The sequence below is a fragment of the Phyllostomus hastatus genome, unplaced genomic scaffold, assembly GCF_019186645.2.
Source record: "Phyllostomus hastatus isolate PE091 unplaced genomic scaffold, TTU_PhHast_1.1 phas_contig_210, whole genome shotgun sequence".
Taxonomy (NCBI): Eukaryota; Metazoa; Chordata; class Mammalia; order Chiroptera; family Phyllostomidae; genus Phyllostomus; species Phyllostomus hastatus.
In genome coordinates this window covers 37,288,552-37,314,221 of record NW_025333737.1, presented here as the reverse complement: position 1 = coordinate 37,314,221, position 25,670 = coordinate 37,288,552, and the positions used below count along the sequence as shown (strand labels likewise).

The following is a 25,670-nucleotide window of genomic DNA, read 5'->3' as shown; positions in this document are numbered from 1 at the left end:
TTCTGGCCGAAGCTTGGGAACGTCTTTCCGCCTCTTCTGCCGCCTTCTGTCGACCACGCGAGTCCCGGGGCGGAGCCGGGGCTCCCAGGGTGGGGAAAGGGGCTCCGCCTCTTCAGCAGTTTGGGGCTGGCCTGGGAGGTCGCTTGGTTTTTCCGGACGGCGGCTCTAGTGGCGCTCAGTTGTCTTGAACTTCCTTCGAAACAGGTTGGCTAGATTGTGCTGTGGCAGCTGTCCTGTCAGCGTGCATGAAAATTAAAAAAAAACGTATCCAAACTGGTGAATTCTCATGTAGCCATTTAAATATTGAAGATGGAAGAAAATACACGACACTTTTGGCGTATGTTGCTTTGTTGTTTCAAGGAAGGGGGAAACACAACTGAAGTGCAGGGAAGATCTGTGCCGTGTGACGGACGGGACGTGTCAGAGGCGGTTTGCGAAGTTCCTCGCTGGAGGTTTCTGGCTGGGCGATGCCCCACGGTCGGGTAGGCCAGTGGACATTGATAGCGATCAGATCGAGACATTAATTAAGAACGATCAATGTCATACCACGCAGGAGATCGCCGACACACTCAAAATATCCAAGTCAATGAGGTTGTTGGCGAAAATGAAAAATGTGTCTTTTATTTCACGGAGAAAAACCACATGGACTGGGCGGGCCGCCGTCCTGGTCGCCGCAGGGGCCCGAGGCTGGGGGTGGGGGTCGGGCAGGGGAGTGGACGGAGGGGCCCGGGAGCCCTGGGCACGACGCCCTTGGTGACGTCATCGCGTCGCGAGCTGCTCGAGACCCACGCCGCCTGGTGACCCCCTTGGCGGGGCTGGGGTTCTCCTGGGTGTGGGGGTGCATTTCCGGTTTGGGGCCCCGAGTCCCCTGGGCACCGGTCTCAGCTGCACGGCAGGGGTTCGGGCCCCCAGCTTGAGCCGGGCTCTCGGCAGGGGGGCCGGCCTCCGGGGAAACTGCTTCCCGAGTCACGCCCGTCCGCGCGGGAGCGCTAAACACAGCACCGAGGGCAGGCATATCACGCCAGGCCCTACCCATCCGGTTCCACGTGTTGAGTAACGAACCGTGGCCACGATGCCTAAAGGCGCGCCGTGTTATTGAAACGCGCTGGTATTGGAAAATAAAGAAAGCGAGACAAGCGCAGCTCCAGGGAAATTGTCGCAGACTTCCCCCAGACGCCAGAACGATAAAACCCGAGTGGTTTCTGCCGGAGTCGGGACTCGTGGGGCAGGCGGGGCATGGGGACCGGGGCCGGCTTCTCCGGGGCGGCTTGGAAACGGGAGGAGGCGGCCGGTTCACGCAGGAAGTTGCCCGTCCCCTGCGATCTCGACGGCTGGGCCTGGGCGCTCGGTGTCGGCGGCAGGAAGAGCGAGCTCTCGGCCTTCGAGCCCCACGGTGGGCTCCAGTGGTGGGGATCAGCTGGGGTTTGGGGGCGCAGAGACGGAGGCAGAATCGGGGTGATGGGGAATGGAAGCAGAGGCTGCCGGCACCCTGGGAGGGGCCCCCCACCGCTGTCCCTTGCTTCTCTGGTTCGTGAACGTGTTTTTATGTCACAGACAAAGACGCCGGCGTCAGAGGCATCTGACGGTTTTCTCTCCTTTCCCGTCAGGTCGGCGGGACCTCCCTCCCATCTCTGAGGCCCTGAAGCTCTTCTCGCCGACGCCTGTCCCCGGCCACCGCCGTCCACCCCAAGGCAGTCTCAGGAAGACCCCCGCGGGGCCTCCCGCCTCAGGAAAGCAGGCCGCACCTGCCCCGGCCAGGTAAGGCCCCGCGCGCCCCCGACACCAGGCTCGGGGTCTGCGTTTGTGGCGGGGAAGCGCTGTGCGGGGGGGACTTTATTTCACACAGAGGCGGGCAGGGACGTGTTCCGCTGGTGTTAGTTCACAGGTCCCGGTGCTCCGTGGCTTCGGGGAGAACCGGCAGGGGCCCGGGGTGCGCTGGCTGGGATTCCGTGCGGACGGCTGCTCTCTGTCTGCGCCCTGAGACCCGTCGGCCCGGCCGCGGCGGGGCGACGCCGGGAGGGAGGTGGGCCGGGCGCAGGTCGGATGCCTGGTGCCAGTGCAGAAGGCCGGGGAGGCCAAGGCGGAGGCCGGACGCCCCTCTGCGCAGCGGGTCCCGTGTCCCACGGCCCGGGTTTCCCTGGGGCCCCGGGACGCCCTCATCGGCTCGAGGGGCCCCGGTTCCTGTCCCGTCCCCACCCGCAGTGCGTGGGCCGCACTTCCACTCGGCCACTGACCAGCTGGAGTCGGGGCCCGGCCGCCTGGCTGAGGGCCTTGTCCCCTAGAGACTGGCCCCCGTGAGTCTCCAGGGCCCTCGCCCTTGGGGCCGACTGGCGTGAACGGGAGGGTTCCCGTGACCTCCTCGTTTTTGGCAATTTGCTAAAAAGACCGTGGGACTCAGGAAAATGCTGCACCCATGATTGTGATTTCATCATAAAGGCCCCACCTGGGGCGAGGTCAGGGAGGCCCCGGACGCGGAGCCCTCTCCCTGGGGAGTGGGGACAGGTCGCCGGCCCAGCACATGCACCCGTGGGTCCGCCGGCTGCTGCAGCCCGCAGCTTCAGGCCACCGGGGTTCCATTGGGCTCCACGTGTCCTGGGTCACATGACCGAGCCCGGCTCCAGCCCGTCCCCACCCCCGCCCCCGCCCCCTCCCCGGCTGCTGGGGGGAAGGTCCAGTGGCTGCATCACCCGACCCTTGGGCCCACCGCACGTCCACCCTCAGCCACCTGGTCAGTGCAAAGCCAGGTGTCACCAAAGGGACTTGTCATAAATGCAAGATGCTCCAGTCCTCTGGGAGTTGCAGAGGTTGTGCAGGTCACCACCCCCAGGACCCAGGGACAAACAGCAGGCACATCCTTTATGGCAGGCACCGCCCTCCGTGAAGTCCGGTGCGGACCGTCCCCCAGAGCGGGGGGCCCCCATCCCCCAGGCCTGCGTGCCGGCCCCTGTCCGGGCGGGGCAAACGGTGCCGTCGAGAATTCTGGGCAAGGAGACCAGGGCGCAGGCCAGTCAGAGAGGCTGCCGGAAGGCCAGTCTGCAGCTGGGTGGCTGAGCGGGGTGGTGGGGGGGTAGCTGCAGGGCTTGTAGGGCTGAACTCAGAAGCCTCAGGCGGGGGAGGGGTTTGGGGTTCTGTCTTCGGAATGGTGGGAGCCCCCGGAGGGCACTGTGGTGTCCGGGGAGCAGGCATGTCCCCGGGGAGCCGGGGACCCGTGGCTGAGAAGCTACAGAGAGAGCCAGCAGGGGCTTCTGCCCCGTGGGGGGCGCTGTCCACACCACGTGCCATGCAGGACTCTCTGGTGCGGCTCCTCTCACTGCAGAGGCGGCCTTGCTGGCTGGGGGCTCCACGCAGACAGGAAGGGGTCCGGGAGGGCGTGGGAGGAAGCAGGCTCCCCCCAGCCCAGGACCCCTGCCCGCCGGCCTCCCTGCCTTGGAAAGCGTCCCGGCGGTCAGGTCCCCTCCTGCAGCTCCTCCTCTCCACGCGGGCTCCCCCGGGACCCCACTGGGCAGTGTATGACGACGCGTCTTTATCAGCTGCTTCAAAATCGGCCTCGTCCAGGGGCCGCCGCGTGACCCCAGCTGGGGCCGCCGCCCTTGCGTCGGGGCCGGGGTGAGCGAGGCGCAGGCAGGCAGAGGGGCACCCCGGGGTGGGGGGGTGTTGTCCCGGCCCCAGCGTTAGAGCCGGTGCGGCTACCCCGGCTCCACCCTCGGGGACGGACCCACAAGTGGCGACGGGGCGACTCCCCATAAATCATCCCGGAATGAGCGGGCTTCCCGCACCATCCATCACGCCGGGCTCCCGTCCGCTTGTTTTCAAAAGCTGTTAAACTGGGATCCATCACCGGCACCCTTGGGGCCGCGCCGAAGCTGGGGCTGCCGGCGGCGGCGGTGGCGTCGGGGCGCCCAGAGCTTTCTGAAGCGTGAGGCCGCCGCCTCCCCAGGGGCGGTGGCGGGGCGGTGGGGAGATGGTTCTCTGCCACAGTCGCCGCTGGTGCCTCCCTCCCTGCCACGCCCGGGCGCCCTGATGCCCCTGGTGGGACGGGAGACGGACACCCACCCGCCCACCCGCCCACCCGAGAGGTGCTCCGGGGCCCCTTCCTCCCGCCGGGCACCCCGCTGCTTCCTGCACCCGACACTGGGGTTCCCGGCTGTAGCTTGAGCCAGCCTTTGGGGGTGTGGCTCCTTCCAGAAACACCCGGGCTTCCTCTTCTGTTGCTACATGCGTATGAGCAAGACTCGGGAGAGGATGTTGAGGTCGGCTTTACTCTCTGCCCGCGCCCCAATTCGAGGAAGGGCCAGCCCGGGGTTCGCCGTGGCTGGAACCTCCCGGGCTCCGGAACCGCCCGCCCCCATCGACTGGCGCTGGGTTTGCCTCCGAACTCCCTTCCGTCTGTGCCAGGCGGGCGTCGCAAACCTCGGCGGCACTGGTGGCACGTGCCGCCATCTGCTCTCAGCGTCTTCCCTGTCCCTGTCGCTGCCCCGCCGTCGTCGGTGGACGGGTAAAACCGCTTATGGGCCCTGGCGCGACCTTGTATTTAAACCGGGAGAACAGGCCCGTGTGTTTCTCTTGGTGACTCCGGAGCTTCCGGAGCGCGTCCCGCCCGGGGCGCCCCATTACAGCCCATCAGTCTCTCGGTGTGTTAAGGCATTAAGGGCGATTAGGGGGAGGAGAGTTTCTAGATGCAGCTGGGCGCTCTGCCGGCGGCTCCCAGATGCAACCTGTGAGGAGAGACGGGAATCGGAGGTGTTCATCAGAGCGCCACCCCCGCCCGGCCCCGCCAGCCACCGCGGGGCCCGGAGTGGGCACGGGGCTGGGCAGCCGTGGGCAGGGCCCCAGACTCGGGCGTTGGGGAGGAGTGTCGGGGGTGGGCTGCCACGGGGGACCGCGGACACCAGGGCCTAAATACAACGTGAGATTTGTTCTCCGGGTCCTGGAGGCCGGGCGTCTGAAGCCCCGGCGGCGGCGGGGCCACGCTCCCCCTGGTTCTGGGGGTCTCCTGCGACCCTCGGCGTCTGGTCCTGGCTCGTGGAGGCATCGCCCGGCCTGCCTCCTCCGTCACGTGGCCGTGTCCCCTCCGCACGTGGCTGCCCCCGGCACGGACGCCAGCCACGGGTGCTGCTGGAACTTGTCATGTCGCGCAGGCCCGGGTCCTGTCCGGTGGCACCGCCGGTCCTGGGGTCAGGACTTCAGCACTTGCTTTTGCAGGACACGGCTCTGCCCACTCTCGCCTCCGAGACTCTGGGACAGAAAGGCCAGGAGAGGGAGGGACGGTGACCTCCTCGTGCCCCCGTCGCTCACCTCCCGTGTCCCCTCCCCCTGGTACCGGCCTCACCCAAGGACGCTGGGACACTCTTGAGAACCATCCGCCTGCCGTCGGTCACTTGGAGACGATGCTAGGAGCGCCGCCGCCGGTGGGGCAGGGACGGGGGCTGGAGGCCGGGGCTGGCGGGGCCGGCGGGGACCCCAGGTCCTTCTGCTGAGTCCCCCCTGTCTGCTGTCCCCCACCCCACCATCCCAGTACTGAGACTGCCCTTGAGAACCCCAATCGAACCCTAAAAACAAGCCGGGGCAAGCCAGGCACATGCTTCTGCCCCACTGTGGAGGGGAGTGTTTTCGAGCTACTGTGGGGCGGGGTGGGGCGGGGCTGGCGGGGCTGGAGGGGCTGGGAGGAACGGGGTGGAGGAAGTCAGGCAGGGCCTGAGGAGGTGAGGCAGAGACCCCGGGGGAGGGGGTGGGGCAGGCACTCGGTCCGGCACCTGGAGGTCAGCGTTGTGAGGGGTCTGCATGCAGAGGGGCCGGCCGTGGGTGGGGGGCATCACTCAGACCGATGGCTCGGGTGTGGGTGTGGGCACCCAGACCCGGGGGGTGGGGTGGGGTGCAGGGATTCTTGAGAAAGGTGCAAACGGCGGGTCCTGGGGATGCCCCCCTTCCCGGGAGGGGGAGCTGTCCTGGTGAGGGCCTCGTCTCCGGTCTGAGCTAGTAAATGACCGTCCCCGCCCACAGCCGCAAGGTGTGGGGGGAGGGCCAGCCTTAGGGCACTGTGTTCACCCGTGTGCGTCACTCAGGACCCGGGTCATGCGTGGGCAGCCGCTGGGCGGAACTGTGACTGACAGCAGGTGTCCTGGGTGGAGAAACGGGAGCGTTTCCCACGTGGGTGTCTGTGCGTCCCGTGGCATCAGCGGGCCGCCCCCGAAAGGCCAGGGGGGTGGGCGAGCCGCTGTCACCCAGGGGTCGGGGCTGGGCTCGCTGGCCTCTCAGCCGGACCGGCACCCGGCCAGCCGCTCCGCCCCCCCCACGTTGGGACCTCATTCAGGGCTCAGACGCGGGCACACGGGCTGGAGGTAAACTCTGCTTACAGGGTGGACGGACAGCGAGGATTTGTGTGGACTGGCAGAAAATCGTGTTTTATCTTATTTGCAAGGGTGCGTTAAGAATCCCCAGGTCTGGTGCTTCCAAAGACATCTGTGTTCTGCAGGCAGAGGAGGGAACAGAGGCGTCAGCAAACGCCGCAGGGCTGAGAATTAATTTAGCGGCAGAGGTCAAGGTTTTGTGTGTGTGTGTCAGGGGCGGGGGTGGCGAGCGCGCAGGGGGGCGGAACAGAATCATTTTTCTCGTCTTCCTTGGGATGGGACGGGAGGTGGAGCGGGGACAGATGGTGTTTGGAGTGACCTTGCGTCTCCGGCGATGCCGAGGAATGGCTGGGGCGCGGGAAGCTCGCGGGGCGCGGCCACCTGCTACCGCCACTGAGGGGCTGAGTCAGGAAGTCCACGCCCGGGAAGGACCTGGAAGCACTCGGAGGGAACCCCCAAGTTCCCCAAGGATCACGGAGCATGCCCCAAAAACCTGGGGGCCATGCCCGAGAGCCCGGAGTCTCTAAGCTTCTGCTGGGGGCTTGGGGTCCAGCCTGGCTGGCGTCCCCGGGGGGTGACCTGGCGGTTGGGGGGTGTGGGGGTCGTCCGATCCGAGGTCCCCTGAGGCTGACCCGTGCCGCCGCCCCTGTGCCTCTGCACAGCCCCGTGCACCGGGCGCCAGGAGGGCGTGGCCACAGGTGAGGGACCCAGCGCGAGAACCACGGGGAGTCTCGGGGGACAACTGGGGCTCCAGGCGCGCGTGTCTCCTGTGCTGAGTGTCGGGGACGCTCGGTGCGGGGTCTGCAGGCCAGAGCCCCCCAGGAGCCCCCGTCCTCCTTCCCTGCAGGACGCGCAAGAAGCTGAGAGTGGGCACACAGGGTCTTTCACAGCGAACAGAAAGGGTCGTTTTATGTCTGTTGAGTCTAACAATAAGAAATTGGGGTTTGGCCCTGGCTGGCGCGGCTCAGTGGACTGAGCGCCGGCCTGCAAACCAAGGGGTCACCAGTTCGATTCCCAGTCAGGGCACGTGCCCTGGGGTGCGGGCCAGGTCCCCAGTAGGGGGCGTGCAAGAGGCAACCACACATTGATGTTTCTCTCCCGCTCTTTCTCCTTCCCTTCTCCTCTCTCTAAAAATAAGCAAATAAAATCTTAAAAGGAAAAAGAAGTTGATATGTGTTTGGTAAGGCTTTTTGATTCCGGTTTCCCCATAATGCCTTTCAGACGCCCCAAACCACAGGTCTGCAGTGAGGGGGGAATAACAGGGGCCCGTCAGCGCAGACGGCGTGGGCGGCGCTGGCACAGAGGGGGCGGGGTCGAGCCGGCGCTGGCAGGACCCCCGCGCAGGGCCCCGGTGTGCGGCCGCGCGCTGGGAAGGCGGGATGCTCGCGGCCGCACCCTGGGGCCGGCTCGGCCACAGAAACACGTCCTCCCCGTCCTGGGGGCCGGGGGTCGGGGTCCTTGGTTCCTTCGGCGACCTGGCTCCTCCGCCCTGGGTCCCGATCGCCTCCTCGCGTGAGGACGCCGGTCTTACTGGCTCTGGGCACCCACCCCGCACCATGCCCTCGTGTAAGCTCAGTCCCCTCCTCCAAGACCCCGTCTCCAAACACCGCCGCCTTCTGGGGTCCTGGGGGCCAGGCCTCCGCACCTCACGGAGGTCAAGGAGACACACTTCAGCCTGGATCAGGGGGGAGCATAGAACTTCTCTGTGCTGTCACTGCAGTTTCTCGTGAGCCTGCAATGATTTCAAAATGAAAAAACCAAACCAAACCATTTTTTTAAGGGTGACTCCCTCCCCTCCCCACCCAGGTCTGTCCCAGATCCCCGGGGTTTGGGGAGGGGTGGGCTGTGTCACCTGAAGTGGCCCAGGGGTCTGGAAGCCCGGTTGCCCCAGAGAGGGAGGCTGGAGGCCCGACCAGGGCAGGTCTGGGAGGATGCCCGGCTCGCTGGAGGGGCTGCCCGGGGCGGGGAACTGGGGCCCAGAGCCTCCGCACCAGCACGGAGGGGGGGGAGCATCGGGAGCACCCTTCAGATCTGGAAACGGAGCAGACCTCTGGGCTGGGCGTTCTGACCCGCTGCTCCAGGAAGATGCGGGGACACCCAGAGATTTTGCTCAGTGGCAGGTCCCCCCGCCCAGACGGGGAGAGAATCCAGCCCCAGGCTATGGCAGGCGGCCTGTGCAGACGGCCAACCCCCCGCCCACCCCCTGGGCCAGCGGATGAGTGGCCACCAGGGGGCGCGCCCCGAGGGCCACCCGTCCGGGGCTGGGTCCGAGGGCAGGCCCCCGGGGAGGCCGGCGAGGCCCAGGGGGGCGCCCTCCGGGGGAGGGGCTGGCCTCGGCAGCCCCTCCTAGTTAACATGCAGGCAGCGCGGCGCTCGGAGAAATCTAGATTTTTTCCGCGTGTGCACTCGCATGTAAATGCGGGTAGGTGCTGTCCTGATTGATGGCAATTAGCATTTTCTAACGGGAACAGCTGTTCCGATTGCCAGGAGGCTGGTACCTCACGCCCACGCGCCATCTGCTCTGGGGCCGGGCCGGAGGGAGCGCCCGGCCCGCCGCCCTCCGGGCCTCGGCGGCGCGGACCGAACAGCGCCGTGCGCCGCTGCTTCTGGAGGGGAGGAAAATAATAATAAAGATGTTTTTCAGGGTTATAAATAGTTGGCGCTGTGTATTATGGGATGGAGCGTGCTCTCCGAGCCGCGGTGGCGGCGCAGGTTTCTCCCTGGCGCGAACAAAGGGAGGGGAAAGGCACGTGGTCCCAGCTCCTCTGTCTGTGCGTGTGGGGGTGGGGGGGCGGCCTGGGAGGGCAGGGCCAGGCTGGGGTTTGGGGAGGCCGGAGGGTGGCTGAGGGTGACAAGGAAGGGGACTGCGGGAGACAGGTGCAGGGAGCATTCTGCTGGAGCCTCACTCCTGGCGCTGGGCCCTCTGCTCCCCAGAGACAGCAGGGTGGGCGGGGGCTGGGAGCTGGGCCGGCCCTGCCTGCCCCCCCTGCTACCCCGCTACCCCGAAGCCTCACAAACAGGCTGAGCCCCAGGGCTGGGAGATCGGGGTGGTGACCACCCAGCTTCCCCGGGGCTCTGTGCGGAGCAGGAGGGTGCCCGGTGCATCGCTGGGGGCCCCGCGGCCTGTCCGGCCGTGTCCTCAGCTGCCCCCGAGGGGCCCTGGACGGTGGCCCTGGCCCCAGTGCGCCTGCTCTGGCCTTGGTCCTCGGGCAGACCACGCTGGATGGCCCCAGCCATGAGCAGAAGCACATGCCCACTGTTCTTCCTCTTTCTCGTCTCTTTTTGGCTTCTTCGAGGAAACCAGTTTGTTTGCTATAAAAAGAGTCGTCTCCCTCTTGTCCCTCCCCGGGCACACGGTAACCACTTGGAGGTGGCCTTTCCCCCTGACACCCCAGCCCCCTCCGTGCCCCAACCCCCCCCCCCCCGCCCCGTGTCTGCGTCACTCTCGCCTCCTGCCAGCAGACCCCTGCGGGGGAACCGGTGCCGTCCCCCGAGTGCCCGACGGATGTGCCAGGACCTCACAGGGGCCCCGGCGGCCTCTCTGGGGGCTGAGACCCCCACTCTGCCGGGCCCGCCTGCGTTCCCGTTCTCGTACCCACTGCCATAAGAGGTGGCGCCCTCCCCGAACCTGAGGGCTCAGCGGGGTGGCACCTTGGGGAGGCCCACAGCCGGGACTGCTGTGCCGGGCCTCCTCAGCCCATCTCTGACGGGTCCCCGGCCACCTCCCCTGCTTCGGAGAAGAGGAGATAAACTCGGTCCCCCGTGGGGCGGGGGTGGGGGCGGTTTGTACAGTCGCTGGCTCGTTGAGGGGTCTCGGCCTCTGAGGAGCGCCCCCACCTGGATTCTCTGGTTCGGACAGAGTCCAGCAAAGCAGCAGTAAAGGTCCCGTAACTGGGGGCTGCCAGGACCTCAGGGTCAAATCCGGGGCGGGGGTGGGGACTGGTTTTGCAGAGCAGCCCTGGTAAATGTCCTGGGTGGTGCCGGTGGTGCCGGTGGTGCCAGCTGTGGTCCGGGCGGCAGCAGAACATGGAGGGAGGCCCCGCCCCGCTCCCTTCCTCCCCTGCCAGGGCCGAGTGCTGTGAAGAGGCCAAGGTCAGACCTCCCGCTGGAGGAGTTCTTCCCGGGTTTTCAGGTGGTGGCCAGTGGGCCAGGTCCCGTCCTCGTCTCGGAAACGTGGTGCCACCCCCCCCCCCCGAGTGTCACTCCGCGTCGATGGCCGTCTTCACTTGGTGTCGGGGCTTCTCCGCCTCGGCGCTGTTGACCCGGGGGCGAAATGCATTCTGTGTGGTGGGGGCGCCCTGGGCGTCGCAGGGCATGGGGCAGCACCCCTGGCCTCTGCCCACGCACCAGGTGTGACGCAAGAGTGCCTCCAGGCGCGGCTGAGTGTCCCCTGGGGAGGCAGGTGGCCCCTGGCCGGGAGCCGCTGTGGAGTGATCTTCCAGGGCCTCCACTCCCGGCATCTCACGGCCGGGCCGTGTGCAGCAGGTGCCCTTCAGCCCCTCGAGGGCGCGCGGAGCCTCGAACCAGCGCCGTGCGGGGCGGCTGTTACTGCTGGTGCCCACAGAGGGGAACCCCCTCCAAGCAACCCCCGCCCCCCACAATCCCAATGTCCCGCGCTCAGGGAACAGGGTCCCAATACCTGCCGCGCACTGAGGAGCCCCCTGCTCAGCCTTTAGGAATGCGGCCGTCCTGGGCGTGTCTGGGAGTGTCCGGAACTGGGGTAGGGTGGGGGCAGTGGGCGGGACCTCCCCCGGAGCACCGTCCGCCCCTAGGCACCCCTCCTCCCCAGGCGGGGGGCCGCCCGCGCCCTCACCCTCTGGGCTCTGGCCCCCTTGGTCGTCACGGCTCCTCCTCCCCGGACAGACTCCCGGCCTGGCGGTGGAGGGCTGGGCGACAGGGCCCTGGACGCTCAGCACGCAGCTCCTCTCCCGCCACACACCCACTCGCCCTCCTGGGTAACGCAGCCTCCAGGAGCCGGGCCCCACAGAGGGGACACTAGTGTCCCCGGGGCCCCGGGGGCTGGCCTGGCCGAGGGGCTGCCTCAGGGGCACGCAGGCGTGGGGCCTGCTCAGAGGCGAGCAGCGGTGTGCGAGTGTGTGCGGGAGTCTGGGCGGGAGGTGTGCGGGGGCACACACTCGTGTGCGGGCGGGTGTGTGGGGTGTGTGGGCGTGTGTCTGCAGCTGTGTGTGTGGCTCCACAGGCCTCGCCTGCACCCCCACACTGACCTGCACCCCCACACCAGCTGGCACCCCTGCACTAGTCTGTACCCCCACACCAGCCGACACCCCACCACCAGCCTGCACCCCCCGCACCAGCTGACACCCCACCACCAGCCTGCACCCCCCGCACCAGCTGACACCCCACCACCAGCCGGCACCCCCACACCAGCCGGCACCCCCACACCAGCCGGCACTCTCCTGATTGGTCTTGGGAGCTGCCGCAGGGCGGGTGGACGCCAGATCTCCCGGGGGCTCCACCTGGACAGAGAGCCCCCACTTATCAGGACGCAGTCTGCCCTCCTCCTCGGCACCTCCGCATCCACAGCAGCTGCGAGGCCCCCCCCCCACGGCGGGCGGGGCCGGTGGAGGAGGGCGTGAGGCCCCACCTCCCTCCATTCCCGGGAGCTCGGAAGGTCCGGGGACATCGAAGGGCCTGTCGGCGTCTCCGGGCTGGCAGTGCACAGGGGGCCTCCGAGGACCCGGTGCCGCGGGCACCCCTGCAGCCGAGGGCCCCTTCCTGCGGCGGCACCCCGCTTCCCACTGGATGGCGGGGGCCTCCCTCCCCCGGGTCGGCCCCAGGGTACTCTGTGCGCTGAGGCGGGCGGGTGGCTCGAGTGGCGAGGCCGTGGGAGGGGCTGAACCCAGGCTCTGCCGACTCCCTGCTGCCCCGGGGAGGGTGCGTCCGTGGGGCCGGCCTGCCCCTCTGTGGCCTCGGAGCCGGCGGCCCAGCAGCCTGGCGGCTGCTGCCCACACCGACCACCCCCAGGGGTCAGGCCGGACCGCACCAACCCGGCCTGAGTCACCCAACACGGAACCCCCCATCCTTCCTGCTCACGGGCCGCACAGCTGTAACTGTTCAGCGTCTTGCAAACGACGGGTGTGAACATGGACATGTGTCCCCTGCGAGGGGACCCCCCACGGCCGGCCGGGCTCCGCGCACCTGCGGGTGGAGACTCGGGGGAGCAGGTGCGGCCGTGGGGAGCCCTCGGGCGTGCGGGTCGGGGTTGCGCTTTCCAGAAGGAGGCCCTACTTCTCGAAGTTACTTCCTTACCCAGGGTTTGCCTTTGCCCCCTTTTCGGACACGGGCCCTCGGGACGGGTTATCCCGGTTGCACCCGAGGGTGCGTGTTCCCCCGCAGGCCTGCCGGGGCCCTGCCACCTCCGCGTGGGGTGGAGGTGGGGTGCAGGGTCCTGTCATCACCGCACTAGCACCCGGGGCGTCCCCTCTTCCTCAGGGCCGTGGGTCCCGATGACCTCGGAATTCCCTTTGGAAGCTGGGGCGATTCCCTGTCCCAAGTCACCCTCCCGGGACCCACCCCCCAGACGTGCGCCGGTGAGCACGGCGGTGCTCACACTTTGTGGGTCATCCCTGTGGTCGTCACGGCCCCCTCCCAATCTCCCTGCACCCACAGTTCTCCCTTCCTCAGGCTGGGGCCTCTGTTCGCAGCCGGGACGGGGACTGAGGGACCCGAGACGGGAAGTGGCTGTCCCTCCGTGCCCGCTGCGGGGCAGGAGACCGTTGTCCCCGCAGGGGCTCCTCCCAGCCCCGCGCCCCTGAGCCCCGAGCCCCTGAGCGCTCCCCGCAGGGTTCCTCAGCAGACTCGCCCCTTCCCTCTCTCAGCGGCCCGGGGAGGTGTCGGGGCCTCCCAGTCCTTCCCCATTCTCTCCTCCTGCCCTCCTGCAGGCCCGTTCGCTGCCTCCTGGGCGGCCGGTCAGCCCACTGCCCCAGCGTCTCCCCGGCAGCGGGAGCGGGGCGAGCTGGGATTCGCCTGAGGAGGGATGAGGTAACAAGCGGGCTGGCCCGGCTCTCGGAGCGGGGCCCACCCTGACCCGAACCCCGAAGCCCACTCCGGCCCGGCCAACCCTGGCCGTCGGTGCGAGTGCGTGAGGCTGCGTGTATGGGCGTGTGGCACACGCCCAGTGCCCAGTAGGCGGTGCCTGTCTCCGCGGCAGGGGGCTCCACAGGGCGCACAGGGGGCCAGGCCCAAAAGGTGCGTGTGCGTCTGTGCAAGATCGCGGTGCACACACGGGAACACTCGTCCGTAATTGAATGAAGGAAACTCGTGTTAATGGGCAGTTGTGCGACATTTTGAAATCTCTCCGGGTGGAAGAAGTTGGTGACTCCTGGGTGGTTTCTGCTGGCTGGGTTGGGCTGGGGTGACGGGGTGGTCCTTGCTGTCTCCCTGCGGTGTGGGCTGAGTCCCCTGTGATCGAAGAGAGGGCCGGGGGGGGTGGGGCTCTCAGGGCGGGGAGGACAGTGGGCGCGCGGCAGGGAGAGAGGAGGGGCCGGGCCATGAGTGACCGCTCTGTCCAGCTCCGGCTGTCACTTCGTGCTGGTTTTCTTTGTGGATGCCAAAGGAAGCAGAGAGTGTGACGTCGTGGGGACGCGCTTCCGGTCCTGCCCGCCTTTCCCTGTGCCGGCCTCTCCCCTCCAGGCCCCGGCTCCCCGCCCCCACGCTCGGGCCCGCCCGCTCCTGGGGCATCCGGCTCGTTCGCGTCAGCCTCGGGGGCGCCAGGCACCAGGGTCAGGCCCGGAGGGGAGCTCAGGCTCACTCGCCCCCGGTCGCCAGCTACCCGAGTGTGTGCACGCGGGTGTGCACATGTGTGTTTGCACACATGCACATGTGCACACACACTGACCGTGTGGACATGCATGTGTGTGCACACAGGGTGTCATGTGTGGGTGTGCACGTGTGTGCTGTGTGTGCGTGCATGCTTGCATGTGAGCGTGCATCATGCCAAGTGTGTGGGTGGCGTGCACACGAGTACCTGTGTGCACACATTTGCGATGTGAGCGTGCGTGCAGGGTGCTGTGTGCGGGTGTGCCCATCACGCGGCGTGCACCTGCAGGTGTGCAGGTGTGCATGCAGTGTGGTGCACGTGCGGGCGCATGTGTAGTTGTTCATGTGCACACACGTGCTTTTGCACTTGCAAGGGTGCTCGTGTGCACTGCATGTGTGTGCACACATGTGGAAAGACAAGAGCGTGCCCAGGCCTCCCGGAAAGCTCTCTGAGCCCAGGCCGGGGCCCTGCCGACACCGGCCGCTGCCCCTGCCTGTTGGGCGGACCCCCCCACCCCGGGGAAGCTGCTGGGCTCGGGGGAGGGGCGGCGCAGGGCCCCGCGTGCCCGCAGTGCAGCCTGTTACCTGCTCTTATTAAAAATCGATGGCACGACAGAGCGGTTCCACTCTGTCTTCCCTAAACAACATCCAGTGCAGGGGAGCGGGCGGGGGGGGGTGTCTGGGCCAGACGGTGGCGGGGGGGCCTGGGCCCCCCGCAGCCCTGCAGCCCCTCGGCGCCCAGCCGCGCTGCCCCTCCATAAAATAACCGGCTCATCCCAGGCCCATCGGCGCGGGATTTACGGCCCGGCCCGCCGCATGTCTCCCCCGGCCTCACTCCTGCCATTTATCACGCGGGCCTGCCGGAGCGCCGAGGGGCAGTTAATCAAGGCCGACTTTCTACCTTGTCATCCCGGGATTCTGCTGGGAGAAAATGTGAACCGTAAAATTAAAATCACGGGGGCCCGGGAATTGGCGGAGACGCGGGGAAGAGAGAGATTTCCCCAGCCCCGGCCCCGGCCCAGACACGCAGAGCTCCAGCGCCAGGCCGGGCCCTCCCGGCTGCACCCCCGCTCCGTGTCCCCCCGCCCCTGCTGACCCCTCTCTGCTCCTGCCCCTTAGCGGCCCCTCCGGAGGAGGGGGAGGCGGCAGCCTCAGCCGGGAGGAGGACCGGAGGTGAGCGCCCTGGGGGACGAAGGACCGTGTCTGACCTGGAGTCTGGTTGTGTCGGGGGGTGTGTGCACACGTGTGTGCAGGAGGAGGGGTGAGACAGGTGCTGGGGTGCATGTCTTTCCAGACCCCCCCCCCAGAGCCTTCGGAAGACCCCTCCCCCATGCCAGGAGACCTGGGTCGCAGGGGTGCAGCCCTGTCTCTGCCTGGGAGGGGGGAGTGTTTGGGGATCCTGGGGTTTGGGCTGCTCAGGTGCTCCCCGAGAACCAGCCCCCTGGGCCCCCTGAGCCCGGCACCTGCGCGGGGCTGAGACAGACAGTGATTGGCAGCCTCTGCTCCGAGGTGCCGCGGGCGCTCTCGCCCGGCGCTGCCTCCCCGCGCTCATTACTTATTTAATCATCTCTTTACGATTCCAGAGGAGTCTCGGGAGGGAGGGGAGTGCAGGGCGGGCGGAGCGACCCCGTGCCCGGGCAGGGGCCCGAGTGGGCAGCATGCACACGGGCAGCTGTCAGTCCAGGCCGAGGGGGCCGGCCCAGGTCGCGCCAGCCCTCTGGGGCACAAGGACGCCGGACTCCGGGGAGGCACGGAGGAGGGGAGGCATGGAGGAGGGGAGGGCGTGCGGGGGAGGGCGGGGCGGGGCGGGGAGCTCCGATGCCCAGAGCTTCCGGGGGTCCATGTTAAGGAGGGCAGCCGGGCCAGCGTGGGGTGGAAGTCCCCAGAACGGCAAACTGGCAAACCGGCCATGGAGACTCGGCTCCCAGGGACCCCCTCTCTCACAGGGTGTCCCCCCAAGGGCCGACGACGGCGGCTGTGCAGCAAGGACCCTCCGTCCCCCGTGCCTGTCCCCTGGGAGGCGGAAGCAGCACAGGGCCCTGGGTGGGAGTGGGGCGGGGGTGGGGAAGGGCACCCGAGAGCTCGACCTTCACGAGCGGACCAGCGGCGTCCAGTCAGGACAGAGGCTGGGTTTGGGCGGGGGGGTGCCCTGGGCCCCCAGGCCTCTGTACCTCTGCCTGCCCCCTGACCCCACCCCTCCTCTAGGCCCGCCCAAGGCCACCCACATGCCCCAGAGAGAGACTCCTCCCTCCCATCCGCCCCTCGCAGAGGGTTGCCGCTGCCCCCGGGGCCGGCAGTCCTCAGCAGCGCCGTGCATGCCCCCTGCATCCCGAGGTGCCCACACCTGGCGGGTTCCCAGCAGCTGCCTGCTGAGCGCGCAGTCGCCCACCCTCCCGGGAGAACGCACCTGCCGCGTGTACCCACCCGGCGCAGAGGGCTGGAGTTGGCCCCAGGGGCCAGGGCGACGGCCGCTGGGCAGGCGCAGGGAGAGGGGGACAGTGTGACGGTCACCTCTGCGCTTCGGGGCCTTGGGACCCCCTGACGACTCCCAGGGACAGCTCCCTGGGTGTGGGGCGAGCTCTGTGACTCGGCTGCCGTGACGGTTCTCCCTCCCTAATTATGTTTGGCTTGGAGCAGCATGGAAATCGCTCTGTGCTCCCCGAGCACACAGCGCCGGGCGTGGGGGGAGGTGGCAGGGGGGTGCGAGGCGGCAGAGAAAAGCCACTCGGGGCCCGGAGGCTCCGGGGACGAGCTGCGTGCGGTGGGGGGGGCGGGGGGGCACCGCACCGAGCACTGGAAACGGCCACAGGAACGTGGGGTGGAGGGGCTGCCCCCCAGCAGGGCCGAGGAGCCCGGGGGCTGCCGGAAGCACCAGCGTCCGTCCGTGCCTCTGGTGTGCGGGGTGGGGGGGCACACTCAGCGTTTCCCCGGAATCGGCTCGTTCCTCCCCCTGCCACCCTGACGGGGGGGGGGGCCGTGGCCAGCCTCCTCCCACGGAGAGGCGGGCTGAGGTCTCGGGAGAGGGGACGCCCCGGGCCCGAGGCCCAAGAGTGGACGTGCGGCTGGGGTTCCTAGCGATAAGCCATCTCCTGGGAGACGGGGGTTCTGGGCCAAGAGTCCATTTCCTCGGGTGACCGGGGAGAAGGTCGGAGGCGCCGGCGCGTCGTACCCGGACCAGGCTCCCGGGGAAGCTGCCTCCTCCCGGTCCTCGCAGCCCTCGGGGGGCGGGGAACGTGTCACCCCTCGCGGAGAGCGGCTGTTTTCACGATGCCCCCCTGCACCTCGCCGGGCGGTACGGCCCAGCGGTGGGGCCAGCGGCAGGGTCCTGGGCCAGACGCACACCGGGGGAGCCTTCCTTTCCTCTTGCAGATGAGACACTGGGGTTCACACCTCCCTCGGTATATCCTGTCCAGTTAGAATGTGGGTTTCTCGCTTGCTCGGGCCACATCTGCTGGGAGCTGGGCAGTCCCCGGAGTCATGGCTTCCCCCAGGGCCCCTGCGTGCCCACTGGCCCCGCGGCCCAGAGCCCCACCTCCCCAGGAAACAGCTCTGTCCTTATCAACGTCCCAAAGCAAGAAGCCATCGCCCTCCAGTTCTGATTAACAGGGCTTTGGAGCAATAGGAATTTAATCTGCCCCTTCCCAAGTAAGATACGGGAGACGCCGGGGCCCCGGGGCCCTCTCCGCTGATCTGCTGGACACTCCGCCGGCCGGAGCCGGGAGTGCTGGGGAAGCCTCGGGCGCCCACGCCCTTCCCGGCCCCACCTGGGCTGGGTGTGCCCCAGGGCGTCAGACGGCGGCGGGGCTTGCCAAGGCCAGGGTGAGCTCTTCATCTCCTGGGTGCTGTCTCTGCGAGGCTGCGCCCCTCTGCCCTGCAGCGCCAGCTCTGATCTGACCGGGTTTGCGGTTTCTGGGTGCCGGAGCCGCTTCCTGCCCTTCCCGTCCCACACGGCCCACGGATGAACACGCGTCCGCCCCCGGCCTGGCTTCCCGGGGGAGGATGCCTTCAGTGTCTCTCTGCACGGAGGAGTCGGCGTCCCGCGGGCAGACTCGGTGCCGCCGTGGGGAGCAGCCTGGTCCGGCCCCTGCTGAGAGGGCCCGGCGGGCACGCTGGCGTCCCGCCCCGCCCCACTCCCGAGCCCTCGAATCCTCAAACCTGCGCACGACTCCCTGCTGGTGGGCGGCGGAGCGGCTGCCGGGGCGCTCCTCGCCGGTCGTCCACGCCACGCCGAGGCCTCCGCAGCTGCGGCCTCCCCGGGCGAATCTGCATGCTCGCTGGCTGTGCCCGTGGCCGGGGCATCAACGCCGCACGCACGGCCGAGGTCATTCGTGGGCATGCGGTCGGGGTCCTGCCTGTCCCCTCGGCCTGGCGTCTGGCCCCCGTGTCTGCAGGCCGGCTGCGTGTCGGCTGACCGAGCCTGGTGCTTCTGCTCCAGGCTGCGGGCGGGCTGAGCCGGGCACCTGGCTCCAGGTGGGCTCCGCACGGGCGTGGGGGTCCGCTCATCAGAGCCCCGCAGCTCCCGGGGGCCCTCAGCCCCGGGCGGGGGGGGGCTGGCGTGTGAACCCCGCAACGCACATGCTCTTTACAGCGTCTGCTTGTGTCGAGTCTGCGAACTGCCTGATGGTCACAGCAACTCGGGGGGGGCGGAGGCGGCAGAGACTCCGTCCCCAGGAGCTGGGACTGTGACACGAGGTGACTGTGGGGCGGCGGCCGAGGACAGGGTGGCGGTCCCAGAAGGCGGGCTGTGGGGGGCACAGACACACGGAGTTCGTCGCGGTCACAACCAGCCGGTGGGGCTTCGGACCGTCTCCCCATCTCCCCTGGGTCCTCCACCCACATCTCCCCGGCGGCCCCTCGCCTCCTGCCTGTGCCCTCCGCTGCCCCTGGCAGGAGGGAGGTTGGGCCGGGCAGTGGGGGAGGGGGGTGGCAGTGTCCCTCCCACTGGGCTCCGGGGGTGGGGAGGGTTGGGGGGGCAGACGGACAGGGCCGCCCCCTGACAAGGAGAGAGGCCCCCCAAGGGGGAAGCACTCTTAGAAGCGCCCCGCAGGGAAGCCCAGGATTGCCCGAGCGCACACCTGTGCACGCACACCTGTGCACGCACACCTGTGCACACGCGTGGAGGAGCAGCTCTCAGACGCGGGGAGGGGACGTGAGGAGGAAGGGGGGACGCCACACTCAGCTGCCCTGGGGACGTGACCGCTGACTTCCGGCACCCGGAGGGCGCGGGCGCCGCTCTCCTCGGAGAACACGGTATCCCTCGGAATCCATGGCGTGGCCCCGCGGAGCAGACGGCAGACAGGTGGACAGACAGGCGGACAGACAGGCGGTCGCCGAGGCCGGAGGGGCGGGGCGGGGCGGGGCTCGCGGGCGCAGACCGGCCGCGTGCAGGCCTGCCCTGCTCTGCACAGTGCAAGGGGGGCGTCGTGGAGAAAGTTCCCTGCCTTAATCCATCATCCCATGGAAAGCCAGAAATTATTCTTAATTAAAAAGTAATAATAGTGTGACTCGAAGGAACTCCGAGGCACGCTGCCCTTGAGGAAGGGGGTAGGGTGGGCAAGCTATTTGTAATGGTCTCCATGGCGACAGAGGTTTTGTTTACAGTGACTCCCCCCCCCCCCCCGCCTTTCCCTTCAGCAAGGCAATTGCTGATTTGCATTTTATTAGAAAGCACGGCTGGCCAGTCCCTGGTGTGGCCGGGGTGAGGTCTTGGGGGCCCGGGGTGGGGTGCGGTGGGGTGGGGTGGGGGGCTGCGAGGCTGCTCCCCAGGTGGGCCCACCCCCTGTGCCCCATCCCGCCCCGTCCCTGCGGGGGGGCGCTGTCTCGCCCGCTTCTGTTTCAGCGCAGCTGCAGAGGGCCCCTCCGAGCCCACCACACCAAAGTCCTGCCTCCGTGCTCGGGGCAGCCGGGCGGGTCCCAGCGTCCCCACCTCCAGCGCCCCCGAGGCCAGCGGGCGCAGAGCTGCGGGCTGAGCCACAGATGGCGCGGCAGCTGCGGGCCCCGCGGAAGCCGGTGCGCGCGCGGCCGCTGGCCAGGCCCCAGGGGGTGGCGCCATCTGGCCGGGCCGGTGTGAGTGCTTCCCGGGCCCGGGACCCAGAGTCCCCGCACTCGCCGCCCGCCGCCTGGGTGCGGCCCTGCGGAGCGCGGAGGAGGCTGCTGTCTGGCGTCTGGCCCTGGTTTTTTCCCCACCGGCCTTGGACTTGCCGCCCTCCGGGGGCGACCCGGCCACGGGGGAGCAGGGGCCCGTGGTCCTCACTTCTGGGCGGGGGTGGGGGCACGGGATGATCCGTGGCTTCCTGCGGACTCACGCGCTGTCCCGTGCGTGGGCCCCAGCGAGCAGGGCACCGTTGCCCCGCCTCTCACACCTGCTTGGGCACCGCACGGGGTTCCGGGCGGACGCCTTCCGTCCGGTACAGCGGCTCTCGGGCCGGGGCCGAGCCGTCCCCAGGGTCGCTGAGTGGAGAGCGCGAAGCCCTCACAGCCAGGGGCGCTCGTCCCCGGGGACACGGAGGGGGACGGCGGCCGGGCTGGCTTCGGCTTTCGGTTGTGGTCTCTCTCGTCTCTGTAAAATTCCGTCTGCAGGGGGCATGTTTGGGCAGGTCGCGACGAGGCCGTCCCCTCGGCGCGCTAACGCAGCAGAGCCTTCCCGGACACGCCCGCTTCCTGTTCCCTGGGGGCGGCGGCAGGCCGGGGAGGGGGCGGCTTGCTTTCCTGGGTGCCCTGGCGGGACTGGGCCCCGGGGAGCCTGAGGCTTGGGGTGCGCAGGGGCCTGGGGGTCCCCGTACTGTCGGCGGGAAGCCCACCCCACAGCCACAGGCAGACGCGCAGGGACGGGAAGTGGCCTCGCTGTCACCAGGGGCGGGGGTGGGGGGTGGGACAGCGAACTGGGGCAGGTAACGAGGAAAACCTCTACCTGAGGGGAACGGCTGGAACTTTCTGGAAAGAGGTGGGGCTGCGCCACCCTGTGAATGCGCTCGGTGCCGCTGACCCGTGCGCTTCAGAGTGGCCGGTTTCATGTGACACGTGAATGTCAACACGTTAAGAACATTGTTTAGCGGAGAGCCCGTTCCCTGGAGTCCAATGGGGGCGGTCGTTTATCGGCTCGGGCCGGCCCGTCCCCATGATTCTGGGCGTCGTCGCCGCCCCCGCCGTTATTCAGCCGGACGGGGCTTCGGGGTCCGAGGTGTGTTAAGGGCCGCCTTCTGCCTGGGGCCTCCTGAGCGCCCCGCCCAGACGCCCTCGGCCCCGGAGGCCCGAGCAGCGGACGTGCCGGCCACGCGCACGCAAATCAGACGCACACGGAAGCAGCCCCCCCAGCCCCCGCCCCCCGGCAGGCCCGGCCCAGCCCGGCAGCAGGGTGGACACGCCCGAACCTCGGATGTCACGCGGAGGCGTGCACGCGTCCGAGGACGGTTTCGCGTTCTGGCCTGCGCTACAGACCTGCGCGTCCGCTCGGGCCTGGCGTCACTGGCTCCCGGGTCCCCCCGCCGCCTGCTGAGCGCTCACAGCCCCACTTCCCTTCCGATCCCCTCCCTCCGCGGCTTCCGCGTGCTTCCGGAAAGCCCAGCCTGCCTCTCATTTCCCCCAGAACATGCCCCACGCGTGGCGGGCAGCCCGGCCACGTTCAGCGTTGTTTGGCCGCCCCGCCCCGCTCAGGCCCCGCGGCTTGGACTACGGGCTGGGCCCCCGCAGTTCTGCCAGCTGCAAGTCCAAGGTGCGGTCTCTGGTGAGAGGCCGCCTCCTGACTGGCACGCGGCTGTCGTCGCGTGGGACCTCCCACGGTCCAGGAGCGCGTGCACGTCTTTCTATAAGGACACGGGTCCGCTTTGCACAGGGACCGCCGGGGGGGGGGTGGCGCTGCCTGGGGGCCTGGGGCCCTCTGGCCTTGACGGCTGAGCGCCTCCGGAATGATGGTCGGGCCCCCGGGGGACGGCCACCAGGTCCTCAGAGAGGGGAGCCCGCGGGACACACGGGCGAGCGGCCTGATTTCCATTGGACGGGGACAGGGTGGGGACCTGCGGGGGGGCTCCAGGGCAGGAAGGACCCTGCTGCCCTCCCTCCTGGCCAGGCTGCTGCCCCCGGGTGGGCTGGGGCGGGCGGGGCTCCTGGCTGTGCACCAGCCCCTTCAAGGACAGCAGGAAGGGGCCCTCTACACCCGAGGGATTGCCCGTCCTGGGGAGACGGTCACGGGGGAGCTTTTTGCATGTGTTGCCTCGTGGCAGCCCTGTGACACCCTGCGGGGCGGGGGCCGCCCGTGTCCCTGTGTTGGAGATGAGGGACCGGAGGCTCAGAGAGGCTGAGTCAGCCGCATGCAGGTCAGGGCCAGCGGGCGGTGTGCCCCATGTGACCTGGGGCCGCGACCCCAAACCCGCACAGCCCGCACGTGCAAGCACGGTGCTTCCCGGCTCCGTCCCACCCCCCCCCCCACGCCCTTGGCCATCCCCTGCTGGTCCCCCCCCCCCCCCGCCCGGTCTGGCCTCCCGAGTCACGGTCAGGGAGACGGCAGCCGAACCCATCCAGGCCCCGGACCCCTTCTCCAGCGCTGCCTCTCTGCGCCCCGCCTCGCCACGGCCTCCTCCGCGACGCCCTGCGCCCACCGGCGGGAGCCTCGCCGTCCGTCCCGCCGGGGCGCACAGACGGACTGCCGCTCCGCCGGTTTCGCCAGCACCCTGGTGTGACTCGGTTCCCCCGTCCCGGCTGGCGCTCCGCGCGCCGGTGGAGAACTCATTCGCACCTGCTGTCAGAGAGCGCTCTCCCCCGTCAGGAGAATAATTAAGCCATCATCGCACATCGGGGCTAATGAATCGCCGCTTCGCACTCGGTTCGCAGGTCGTTTGCTTTCCCTGCTCGGGTGAAGGGGGCGGGGCTGCCGCGTGGGCCCCGCCTCCCCGCCCCTTCCCGCCCTCCCCCCTGAGACAGCTGTCTGCTGTGCAGGGCAGGCTGCACGCTGGGCACCGCGGGCCCCAGGACACACCCCGCAGCCCCCAGGACACACCCCGCAGCCCCCAGGACACAAGGCCTCCACCAGGCTCCAGGTCAGGGACAAAGGTGCCACCTGCTTCTGCTCTTTCTCAGGTGCCTCGCTCCCAGGTCACCTAGAAGGTGCCACCCAAGGGACGCCCCTCAGAGCTTCCTGGGGCTGACCAAGCGAATGACCCCATGCTGGGTGGCTTAAAACCACAGGAAGGCATCATCTCTCAGTTCCAGACGCCGGGATTCGGGGGTCAAGGTGCGGGCAGGGCCACGCTCCCTCTGAGGGTCGCGGGGAGGGCCCTTCCTGCCTGCCCCAGCGTCTGGGGGTTGCCGGGGGTCCTGGGCTTGTAGCCCCGGCTCAGATCTCTGTCTCTGTCGTCACCTGGCCACGTCTGTGTGTGTTGGGAGTCCCCCGCCTCCCTCTGTCCCTGCCGTGGGATCGGGCCCCGCTGTGACCCAGGGGGGTGTCAGCCAGAGGTCCTCATGCACGTGACACCTTCGGAGACTTGTGGGAGCTGCGACCACACCTGGACGCCTGCGGGGTCCCCAGACAGGCTCCCCGGGTACCCCCCAGCAAGCTGGCCCTTCCTCCTGCAGGGAGGGGGCTGGGCACACGTCCTCTGCAGGACCTGAGTCACACACAGTTGTTCATCAACGTGGAAAAAAAGTCAGCGTTTTGTCGACTCTCTCAAGGCGGTGTCCCTGACCGGCTCATCGACTGGCCCACGACACGGGCCCACGGGCCCGGAAGGGGTCTTCTCTTCGGGACTGACGGGCTTTTCTCAGGGTCCTTTCCAAACTTCTCCCTTAAATTTTAGTTACAAGTTCGTTACCTGTTTTGAGCGGTAGTACCCAGGCTTGGCCACCTGGCGGCGCAGGCGAGCCACCACCAGGAGGCTGGTCCCTAAGTGTTTTATCTTCGTTTGAACTTCCATGTGGGGAGTGTGGGCTCCCGGGAACCGTCTGCCCTGTGAATCGCCGTCATCCCGGAACCAGCCGGGGGGCGGGCCCAGTCGGGGGACAGCTGTGAAAAGGGCACTTAAACAGGCGTCCGGGCTGCAGGTGTGAGAGCAACCATAGCGCCCCCCGCCCCCACGCTGTTCTGAAATCCGGGTTTTCCTGTCTCTGGAGGAGGGCTCCTTGGCAAGGAGGGGACTGTGGCCTCTTCGTGTGGCGGCAGCATCGGGGCAGCGGGCGGGGCGTCTGGCCTGCTCGGAGAGTGCGGGGACTTTGACTTTGGCCTCGGTGGTGGGCAAGGTCAGGGCTGGGAGGGGACTGGCGGGGGTGCCAGGACCCCCCCCCCCGCCCCGTCCGCCAGCTTCCACAACAGGTGTCTGTGCAGTGGCTGCCGCACGCCGGGCTCGCCTGCCCGTGACGTGGCCAGGCGGGGTGTCACGCTGAGCGCGGGGGCTCAGAGAATTGGGACGCCCACCCAGTCCCCGGGCAACCTCCACAGCCGTCCGCCTGTCCGAGGCTCCTGGCGCTCCGTACCCTTCACCCCCTCCTGGTGCCCACCGACCCGGAGCTCCCTCCACAGCCCGGGGCCCCCGGGCGGCCAGCTGGAGTTTGGGGCCCCTGGCTCATCCCTTCTCGGTCGGACTTCCCCACCCCACACCCTGTTCCCAGAAACCCCTGCTCTGGTCCTCATGCCCCTGGTCACATCGACCTGGACAGGTGTCCTGGTCACTCCCAGGGCTCCGCGGGCGTCCGTGGGCCCAGACGAGGGCTGGGTGGACCCGGAGGTCTCAGGACTTCTGAGTGCAGGTGGCCGATTGCTGTGTCCCAGGAGCGGGCACTGGAGAGAAGGAAAATGTTTCAAAACCAGCGCAGATTCTGTCTGACTGGTTGGGCCGGTTGTCCAGGGGGGAGCCCGAGCCTGCGTCCCCCAGAAAGCCAAGTGGGCGTCTGATGGAAACCCAGAGATCGGGCTCTCTCTCGTCCCGGGTGCCGCTTGGCCCGCCCACGACACTTCCTCCTCGTGGCCGCCAGGATTGCCCGGCCGGCTGAGCGCTGGCACAGCCCCCACGTGGGGTTGTCCCGGGGTGGGGACCCCGGCGGTTAGGGTTCCCACCGAACCAGGGCAGTGAGGACAGACAGCCACACGACCCCCGGGGGGCCACCGCACTCCTGGCAGGAAGCCCCTGGGAGAGCCGAGTGCACCCTCGCTCTGGTCAGCCCCAGGACGTGCATTCCTGGCCCAGTGCGTGTGGGCAGACACCCCGAGTCTTCCCAGGTCTCCGTGTCCCCATTTGGAACGTGGGGTGATGTCCCCCCCCCCCGGTGTGAGCGTCCAAGCCGGGGCCTTGAAGCCACAGGCCAGCCCCATCTCAGGCCTGGAGGCCGGACGTCTGACGTCCGGGGTCGGGGGGCCAGCGCCCTTGAGGCTCTGGGTAGAGCCCTTCCTCACCGCCACCCCCACCCCGGCCTCTGGGGTCCGTGGGTAATCCCCGGTGCTCCTGGGCCTGCGGACACCCCCTCCGGTCTCCGCCTCTGCCCCTCTGTCCCACACAGCCATCTTCCCCCGTGTCCCGTCTCCACACGCATTTCCCTCTTCTTGCAAGGCCACCGGTCACG

General features: G+C 68.7%; 2 protein-coding genes across 4 annotated transcripts in view; one reads left to right on the top strand and one right to left on the bottom strand.

Moving 5' to 3' along the window:
• RBFOX3 (RNA binding fox-1 homolog 3) overlaps positions 1–25,670 on the top strand; it is a 244,360-nt gene that overhangs the window by 55,870 nt on the left and 162,820 nt on the right. For all 3 annotated transcript variants that reach the window (XM_045835929.1, XM_045835930.1, XM_045835928.1), the window contains exon 2: positions 1,608–1,758. The gene's annotated coding sequence lies outside the window, so the exon portion shown is untranslated. The remainder of the gene's footprint in view (positions 1–1,607; positions 1,759–25,670) is intronic.
• LOC123817211 (collagen alpha-1(I) chain-like) lies at positions 10,547–24,031 on the bottom strand. The gene is made up of 9 exons (XM_045836763.1): positions 23,930–24,031; positions 22,685–22,857; positions 20,489–20,576; positions 20,001–20,257; positions 17,891–18,676; positions 17,296–17,451; positions 16,914–17,016; positions 11,751–11,824; positions 10,547–11,411 (listed from the first exon to the last, which is right to left on the bottom strand). Exons 1-9 carry the CDS (start codon positions 24,029–24,031, stop codon positions 10,547–10,549), a joined length of 2,604 nt encoding a protein of 867 aa, XP_045692719.1.